Source organism: Notothenia rossii, assembly GCF_949606895.1.
Source record: "Notothenia rossii genome assembly, chromosome: 2".
Taxonomy (NCBI): domain Eukaryota; kingdom Metazoa; phylum Chordata; class Actinopteri; order Perciformes; family Nototheniidae; genus Notothenia; species Notothenia rossii.
Genome location: NC_136904.1, coordinates 89448565 through 89458763, shown reverse-complemented (window position 1 = coordinate 89458763; position 10199 = coordinate 89448565). Strand labels below are relative to the sequence as shown.

General features: G+C 40.9%; 1 protein-coding gene across 1 annotated transcript in view; it reads left to right on the top strand.

Moving 5' to 3' along the window:
• itgb5 (integrin, beta 5) overlaps positions 1-10199 on the top strand; it is a 53331-nt gene that overhangs the window by 17206 nt on the left and 25926 nt on the right. Inside the window, exon 9 of the mRNA XM_079665824.1 lies at positions 3-94. Within this exon, the coding sequence (XP_079521950.1) occupies positions 3-94 (92 nt within the window). The remainder of the gene's footprint in view (positions 1-2; positions 95-10199) is intronic.

Here is a 10199-nt window from a genome sequence, read left to right as displayed (position 1 = left end):
CTCTGCTACGAGTCCGAGTTCGGGAAGATCTACGGGAGTTACTGCGAGTGTGACGACTTCTCCTGCGCCCGACACAAAGGCATCCTCTGCTCAGGTAGGAACAGCGGGGGGGAAGACGTACGAGATATCTTACTCAAGTAGAAGTAGCATGTTAAAAAGACTGTTTATTTATATTTGTTTTGGCTCATAATCAAGTAACTACTAATGAAATAAAGCTAGTCAAATGTATATTGGCTTATAAAAGGTAGTATAGTACCATAACATGGAAATACTCATGTTGAATACAAGTACATTCCTAGAGTAAGTATGTACTATATCCAACTGCTGGTTAGGAATAACATCCACTAAAGTCGTGCATTTCCTCTGAAGCGTGTCCTTGTATGTAAGTGTGTGTTCCTGCGCTGCTGTTTTGAACCACAGCTGCTCCCTGGATATCTGCCTTAATGAGAAAACAGGCTGGCATCAAACGTGCTGTAAACTCCTCAGATCTGCTCTACTTGTGTCGGGTTATAATTAAAAAGTGATGCATGATGTTGGGTCATGTTGCCATACCTGCTCTGGGTGTGTCCCGGTGGTTGGGCCTCTGACTCTGCAGCCAAACCCAGATTCTATGTTTTCAGTCACCTGCAGGTTCGCTGGCGGCTTCCCAAAAGAAGCTCGGAGACGCAGCTGGGATAGTAGTTGTTCAGAGGTTCAGGGTCCTGTTCTCTTGTCTGCCTCGGAGGGCTTGTTTTGGTTTGATGCTTGTCTCGGGGTGATGGAGGACCTGAGAGAGAAGGGAAGACACTTCCTTTGCTTGTTTGGCAGGAATAGAGATGGAAGTAAATACAGTGATTTAAAGACATGTTTGGGGAGGAGAGCTTCCTGGACTTAAAACCTGTTGTTTGAGGTGTTTTGGGAAATTCAGAGTTCATTTTGACCTATTCCACATATCCACATAATTACACCTTTTAATATTTAAAGAGGAAAAACTATGCAGATGTTCCGTGTCATGGCATGTGACGTGGTAGCAATAAAAAGCCAATATGACTAAGCCTTTCCAATAAAGGCACTTGGAGCTTTCCTCTGGTTTCTGTAAATAAATTGCAAGACAGATTGACCACAAGAATTGTGCGATAGACTTATTGTAATTAAATATTATTATATCTTGTAGCACATTTGTATTTACATTTTAAATGTTATCTTATTTGATCTTTAATTGGACATTCAACCCTAACTTCTTATATTTATTTAAACATTTTCATTGTATTTTAATTGAACTTTTTTATTGCAAGGTCTCCCTTATCTTATTCTGTTTATTTATATTTTTGTATTATATTTTATTTATGTTTTATTTAATTTTATTCTTAAATGGAGCAACTGTCACACACTAAAGGTTAAACAAACATATTCTGATTCAAAACAACAACATTAAGATTTTAATTATTTCCATTTTGCCATCCTGCGCCATAAATATTCTCCGTTCATTAGAGATTCATGTCTCGGTTTAAAATCCTCTCTCTCTCTCTCTCTCTCTCTCTCTCTCTCTCTCTCTCTCTCTCTCTCTCTCTCTCTCTCTCTCTCTCTCTCTCCTCTGCTGCGCTGCCCAAACAGGCTCGGTATGAAAAGCCAGGTTTGGCTCCGTGTCTCGGCTCCAGCGGGGTTGTTTTTGTTCCCAGAACATCGGGTCCAGGACTCTGGTTCTGTTCCCTGAAACCACAGAGAGCGCTTTGTGCTTTGGCGCGATCCCTCCTCACACAATGGCTGCCTGTATTTATCTATCGCCAGTAGAAACAGAAGTGTTTCCTTCAGTCAGCAGGACACGCTGAGTGCACAGATACAGAATGGCTGTTTGTTTGTTCCCTCCCAATCTGACGGGTAATTATTGTGGAGAGTCCTGTGTGAGATATGCTGCATTCTGTGCTCGCACGTTTCTAAAAACCCACAGGAAATACTCATAATATAATAATAATACATTTATATAGCACACTTTAATAATAAACAATTAAAATAAAAAGTTATCTAAGGAGCATATTGAATAAAATATGGTAATATATGAAAAAGGTTAAGTGCATAACATGTTAGAATACGAAATAAGGTCTGTGAGGAGCCCCTTAGCGAGCAGAAATATGTTGTTAACGGTATTTTGCTCCACGTTGACTCGGTCTGGGAGAATCAGACTGATGAGCGCCTGAAGGCACCGCAGGTTTTATTAAAGAGGAAGTCAGCTGGCATGGTGTCCTCAGAGGAGCTTACAGAAGGCTTTGCCTCCTTGGATGTCTTAAAGGAGTTTTCCCATGGGGCTCAGCGAGGCGTAGCTATCAGCCTGGGAATCTGACAAGATGCTTAGAGAGCGAGCCAAGGTCACACTTATCAATCAGTAAATCAATAAAACGTTACATTTAAAAAAAACTTCAATTCAAATCTCTTTAGTGGAGAGGAAATGAGATCAAATAAGGCCTCATTTAATAACTTTTCCAAATGAAAGAATGCAGTTAGACCAAATAAGACCGACCCAGTGTCACATGTTCTTCGTCAGTGGATAGAGTTTCATCATTTGGAGAGAGGTGTGTTGTTTTCAAGCTTTGTACATTTCAGAATGTGTTCATAGGACCTTTGGGATCTCTAGTCTGTGTTTGTCTAAAATATGAGCATTTTTGTCCATATTTGAACTCTTTTAGAAAACAAACTCTAAGTCATTACGAGCTCGTTTTTATCAGTGGATGGAGAGATCTGTCAGATATACTTGGGATAGATGTGCCACGGGGACGTGACTCAAGATAAGTCAGAGCAAACCAACTTCACTTCTCCCTTCTTGTCCACTTTAATGCTGTCAGGGTTAAGTGTGTGTGTGTGTGTGTGTGTGTGTGTGTGTGTGTGTGTGTGTGTGTGTGTGTGTGTGTGTGTGTGTGTGTGTGTGTGTGTGTGTGTGTGTGTGTGTGTGTGTGTGTGTGTGTGTGTGTGTGTGTGTGTGTGTGTGTGTGTGTGTGTGTGTGTGTGTGTGTGTGTGTGTGTGTGTGTGTGTGTGTGTGTGTGTGTGTGTGTGTGTGTGTGTGTGTGTGTGTGTGTGTGTGTGTGTGTGTGTGTGTGTGTGTGTGTGTGTGTATAAATTGTTCACATGTATGTTGAACATGAATATTGCCTTTTTGCTTTCAATTCCGATCATACGCCAACATTTTTATCTACACCTGAAGCAATACTGTCAATAATTAAAACACATCTTTGGTCTCTTTTCTTAGCTGAGAAATTACAATCTCACAGACAGATATGATCAAAAATGTGTTAAACTAAATATCTATAACAGTAAATCAGGTTACAAAGTGTTTGTTTTTTTAATCACGCCTGCTAGGTCCCCGTACTTTGAATTCTTATTAAACATGCAAGAATAGAAGTTATTGACATAATTGACAACAAAAATGTATGACAAAATATTCAATTGTCAGATTTTTGCTGTATTCTGGTTTGAAGTTGCACATGTTCCTTCACTATTCTATCACTTACTAAACTTTTACCATGACATGTAACTCATAAACGTTGAAATAAGAGGTGAAAAGGATAAACAGTTAAACATCATTTACTGCTTCGGCCACACAGGTGATTTTAATTTGTTCCGAAAAGACACTTCAGGATTGGGAGGGCATGTTTGACATTTACCTCATTCTCACTTTGATGTTGTTGCACCTGATAAGAGTAATTCAATTGAGCAAACTAACTTCTCTTTTTTCTTGCTTTCCATTTAATTTCACATCAATGATGTTCTTCTACTTAAATAAAGTAAAGGTGACGTATTTTGAATGTGACCGAGATGATAACGTTATATCTTTTGTAAAAGAACAAAGTGCTAATATGTAAAGCAACATGTAGACAGAAGCAATGGTTCTGGTGTAGCCTGTGATGTGCTGGTGGCTCTCAGCCAAACGTTAACAAAGACCAGACTCACTAATTGCTGCGTGTTCAATTAATGACACATAAAAGACTAATGTGAACCACAGCCACTGGAACAGCACACACTTTACACGCTCTCCATGTTGGTGAACACAGCAGCTCACATAAGGCTTCAATGATGACTTGCTTCTTTAAGTAAATGATTTAATCTCCATTGCAACACGCTTTAAAGCACCATTCAAATCTCATTTCATACTGTACGTCAGGGCTATTCAATTGGCGGCCGGCGGGGTGATATTTACTGGCCCTTTGAGTATAATGTTAAAAAGTAATCTACTGGGCCAGAGGGCCTTTATTCCAGAGAGGGTGTCACATTGAGAGATAGAGGGGAAGACATTGCCTGAACACTTCGGCGGGCTCGGGTTTCGAACCCACGTACTAGCTACTGTAGAGACAAACTGTCATTTATTGCATTTGAGTGAATGATTAGATCATTTCACCTAAATTAAATTATGTTGATTGTTAAATTAGCTTCACATGTAGGCCTCCTTAGTTCTGAACTTGCCATTTAGATCTGCCTTGGGGCTTTGTTGTTTGATTTAATTAAACACAATATATGCACTCCACTCTGCTGTTGTAGTATTAACTGTATCTGAAGCTCTTAATATAATTGCTCATAATTCAAGCCATCTTTTTCCCAGCCCCTTGCTTTGGATCTTTTTCATCAACCGGCCCCGTTCCAAACTAATTGAATAGCCCTGCTCTGTCATCCTTCCTCTAATGGGCGAGCTGCTAAAGAAACAGTGTTAGAAAACAAAGTTCACATTGAACCAAACCAGACACATGTGGCTCTGGCGAGGACACAACAAGATACTTTTATCGTAAGACCTTTCAGATTACAATGGGATCGCAGTCTGCTACAGTAGAAGATGACGACACAACAAGCTTCTGACAAAGGAATAAAGCAACAGATGTAACGTCTCTTTGGTTAAGAGTCATTTTCTCTCTCGACATACCAATGACAGTCCCATTTCTTAAAGTGGTATTAGCTCTTTAAGGAAGTAACACATTATTTCTGTGCCACTTGCACTGTTTTTCTTTTATTTCATTGGATGTCTTATCTATGTTGTGTGTTGGGTGTGTGGGAGAGAAACTCCCTCTGGAGGGACCACAACCATAATAGGGCCTTCAACCGTCAAGGCTTTCATTGCCAAACTACACCGCACCTATTGTGCATGAGAACAAAGCCTTTGTATTTAAATCAAAACGTATTAGTTCACTAAGAAGCTCATCCTTTAAATCACTAAATGGCTTAGGACCGAGGTATATAGACGACCTCCTCCATCACTATGAAGCCTCCAGGAGTCTCAGGTCTTCCGGGTCGGGTCTGCTCTCTGTTCCGAGAATAACCACTAAACATGGAAAAGCAGCTTTTAGTTATTATGCCCCAACAATTTGGAACAAACTGCCCAAATCGTGCACGTCCGCCGAAACACTTCTTATTTTTAAATCCAGATTAAAAACTCACCTATTTGCCGCTGCTTTTAATTGAGCTGCCCGTACTCACACTACAGTATGCCTTTTCAGTCATGTATTCTTTACCTGCTGTGTTTATTTATTTAATTACCTTTGCCTATTATGCCTGTTTTTAAATGCCTTTTTAATAATGTATTCATGCTGTGTTTGTTCTTAAATGTCTTTTGCTTTTAATCTGTAAAGCACTTTGAATCGCCACGTGCTGAAAAGTGCTATATAAATAAAATTGCCTTGCCTTGCCATCCTCATATACTTAAGTACGGACGTTGTGATAGCTTCAAGAAAAAAGTACTGAGGTTTTTCCAGTAAGGGAAACAGGACAGTACGTTCTGGCAGAGAGATACTTTACTCTGTGTAACAATGTATAATACAATACTATAAATCCTCTGGTATGAAACTGCTCTTATAGTCTCGATATAAAGAATGACGTTCCTCAGTATTACCTCAGTTTACGCTGCTTCTACGATACTCTTATGTCACATGTCCTTTCAGTCTGTGCTTTATTTAGAGTAGAGTAGACCTTTACTAAACAAATAGACCAATCAAACGTAAAGGCTGCTTTCCGTCAGTGAGGCACGGTAATGTTTGGCACGAACATGACAACACACACATGTTTCCGTTTACCCTATAAGGAGACACACACGTGGCTCACATGCACTCACAGGACACAGCAGGGTTAGTTATGGGGTAAAAGAGGGTTTGTGTCTGGAACTAAAGTCATGCTATTTCTGGAAAACCGCTGAGCTCTTAGATCATTATTTAGAACCAGCTGCAGACGAGATGTGGGTCAGGAGGGCAGTGAAGCCTTACTAAAGATTGCAAAGGGAAAAGCACCAACAACCAACGCATTTAAAGGCAAATAATGATGAGTATGAAGTAGACGAAATGTCTGGTACATCAGCTGTTTCCTTGAACAAAGAGATAACATATGCTAACGTTTTAGACGATGACCGTTTACATATGGTCGTGAAAAGATACGTCCTGCAGTAAATGCTTCAGTTCAACAATCTGACATTTAACAGTAAATATCATGTGCTGTCCTATAAAAGCTAAGTATGTCCAAAATGTTCACTTTTCACATGTTTTAAAAGCTGTGGGTAAGAACATTGTTTCAGTCGTTAAAAGGAGCTCTTAATTATTACGTTTAAATGCAAGAAATATAATAAAAAGCGATGAGAAAAACAGTATATTTTGAAAAGTACACTTCAATCCTTTTAAATAACTAAAATAGCTGAATGTCAGAAAATATCAGTGTGTGGATATTCATTTTGTCGGCTGAAACCATCAGTTGATCAAGAGAAAAGTATTTTGATAAGAGAGAAGGCTTTTCTCAGTTTTATGTCATATCAAAGCAAATATTTTTGGGTTTAACACTGACTAAACAAGACATTTAAAAAGACATTGTGTTGGACATTTATTCCTATTTTCTAAAATCATTATAAACCTAATAATTACTAATAAGAAAAAGTGAATTGCAGCCCCAGGTGCTAAAAGAGAGGTGCCTGAGAACCGTTATCAATCAGCCCACTGACCCGCAGTCAGACTCTTACGACCTGATAGACGTTTGGACTTTGAGGTTTTAGTTTGTCTGCACGTCTTCCACCTTTAAGACACAGATACAGTACATCCTCTTCTATTCCTTCACCATACGTTTTTTAATGTCAGGGTGAATAGATTTTGTAAACAAAAAGATATTAAGGCTTCCATCAAAGTTGTTGTTTATGGTCAGATTTCCTTGATTGACTCGATTAACCCTGTAAGTGTCTTCTCAAAATGACATGTTTTGCACTAAGCAGGTTCACCCAAAACAACACCTTTAACTGAACCGGAGTCAGCCGATGCACAATACAGCGTGAACTCATCATATCTACGAACAGCTCAGTGACTCAGTGACCACGTCTATTGTAATGAAACCAGCATGAATCTCATTTACTCATCAGACTCCTAACAAGTTGCTGCTAGAGATGTCTTATCACAGCCGAGCATAACATACACAGGCTTCAGGAAGACGGAGTCACGGCAAGAAGCGTTTATTACACATTTCAACATATCATTTCCTCATCAAATATGTGCTGAGTGTTGCAGTAAATCTGATGGCTGACTCATCACACACAGACAGACAGACAGACAGAGACAGAGAGACAGAGAGACAGACAGACAGACAAGACAGACAAGACAGACCAGACAGACAGACAGACAGACAGACAGGGTTCCATGTTGGATGGGAACGTGGCCTCGGGGTGTATTATATTTTAAAAGCAGTGTCTGACTACACAAAGCTACCTGAGCAGCTGACAGCCCTCCTCCCCTCGGGGCAAAACAAACACCGGACGACTCCTCCTCTGCTCTTTGAGACTTGACTGAACTTGACCACACAGACAAAGACTTCTGCTTTCTCTTGGGAAGCTCTGCAGATTCAAGGCCGCACCCTGAACCTACCGCTGTGTGTGAGACTAATGAAGTCTACAAACAGAAACCTGCAGGTGTTTCTTTGACTTGTGGTATGTTCGAGGCCTCACTCTGACTTCATCTGGGTGTACTTGGAGTTAAAGTTGTAACAAAAGAGGTTAGGTAGATCAAATAGACTTCTAGCCTGTCCCCAGTTTGACCCCGGCCTCACAGCAACAGTCTCCATGTATTACCTGACGCTAAAGGCCTTTCACACATCCCTGAAATAGAGGGCTGCAGTGATCACATATTTTGGTTGGCCTCGCAGGAAAATATTTGCAGAAAATAAGCTCAGTGGCAAACGCTAGGTTTCAGATACTTATACATTTTGTTCAGCAGGATAATCTCCACTTGCTAACACCACCTTTACGGCTTTGGAAGCAATCTCCCCACGTATACATCTAAAGTTAGGCAACAAACTAAATACATCACTCTCACATGACTTCATGTCACCAGCGCTAAGCTAACGGCAGCTAATGTTTGGCGTAATGACGTTTAGTCGTGTCATTTGGACACTTGTTAACAACCGCCATTTTAAAATGCACTAGTGGGGTATTCACTCCACGTCGTTGGTCGTGTTTACCATTGACCTTATTTAAGGCATCTAACCAAAAACTAATACAAAAATTGTTGACTTTGAGACGAGGGGATACGGAAGAGCTTAATTGCTGACTCATTTCCAGGTTTAGGACTCCACTGTGATACCCAGAGGAGATGTATGTTAAAACACAAATGTCTGAATCATTCGAGCCAAACATTAAACAAACGTACCCTTTCTGATCCCTAGTAAAAAGTCAGTGTAATGCCTGATTGAGCCCAAGAGTGGATACAGACGCTCACCACCTCATCTTATCTGATCTTAAACGTCACAGTCGTTTTAAGGCCCGGACACACCAGGCCGATTATCGGCGTCTCGGTGTTAGTCGGACGACGAAGCGAGCCCTGTCGCCCAAACTCAATTTGGTGTGTCCCGCACCGTCGGCCGTGACACGCCTTATTTGGCCTTTGTATGCCATGAAAGGCCAAATAAGTCACTCTGATTGGCTGTTCAGCTAGAGAATCAGTGCATGAGAAGAAAAACGGAAGTGAGGGACGTAAACAAACGCTTTAAGAAGTCACGAAGAATGTCACACTCTAATGGCTGATAGCTCCAGTACCGCACGAGACATGTTTTCGATGGACGAGAGTGAAAATGGAACGCACACGCTATTTGTTGTTTGTTTATATCGCGGAGTCTGTTCTTCTTCTCTGTCTTCCGGTTGTTGCCTGTTTTGAATGACGAATACACACTACCGCCGCCTGCTGGTAAGGAGAGTTATTGCCACTCACGCATGCGCAGTTCGTACGTGCTACTTGGCCGTCGGCTAAACTTTGCGGTGTGTTCCAGTGCGACGGTTGGCCAAGAAGCAGGAGACGTGAGGCGACACAACAGTCGTGTTCCGTCGGGACGTGTTCTTTGGTGTCAGTTTGGTGTGTCAGGGCCTTAAGACTCGGACCAAATTACGAGCCGGGCGGTGTAGTCAGTCATGTCCTGCATCCTGTAGCTCGACCCAGCTGCAGCCTTTCGCCTCAACCAAACACAATACTTCCAGTTAGTTAAACAGCGTCCCGTTGTGTGCTACATGTTTTAAAGGGAGAGTCTGATAAACCTGCAGTCCTCACTCTCCAGATGTTTCTTTTTAAAAGGGCTGAAAATGAAGTGTTGGAAGTGTTTGGGTTTAATTTTGTGGGCTCAGCAGCTGTTTTCAGGGCTTATTTTAAAATCTGTCAGGCTTTTGGTTCATGGGATTTAGATCCTCAAAGCAGCTAGCTGTGAGTGTTTCACATCTCAGCCGCCTGATCCATGCACCCTGATGAGAAAATAAATAAAGAAGAGCTCCTGAATTCAGCTTTTTAAAAGGTTTCAGGGAGAGAAGATGAGAAGAGAAGATGCTCAAAGCTCAAGTGGTTATTTCATAAGGACTATTCATCTATTGGATGACCAGAAAACACGCTGTATTGTGATAGAGGTTATATGGCTTTTCTTATATAATCAGAAAGAAGATTTTATCGCCATGCCCCATTTCTGTGTATTAAATATAAATCCCTCCCTTTACATCTCAGATTTATTAGCTGAAATAAAGGGTTACAGATGCCTCAGGGACTGAAGACTTTTGTAGCCTGGAGTAAAATATGCGCAGCTTGCAGAATCCCTACCTATTCTTAGTTGTTGATAATTATCTCGTATCTCCTAGCAGTGTCAACGACTGATATGCTTACGCTGCAAATGTCAGCATTTAACATTCTTCTTTTTATAGGCTTTTGTCCCCTGCTCACTGTGCGTAATGTTAAGGTGTCCTATAGAGGTAAAC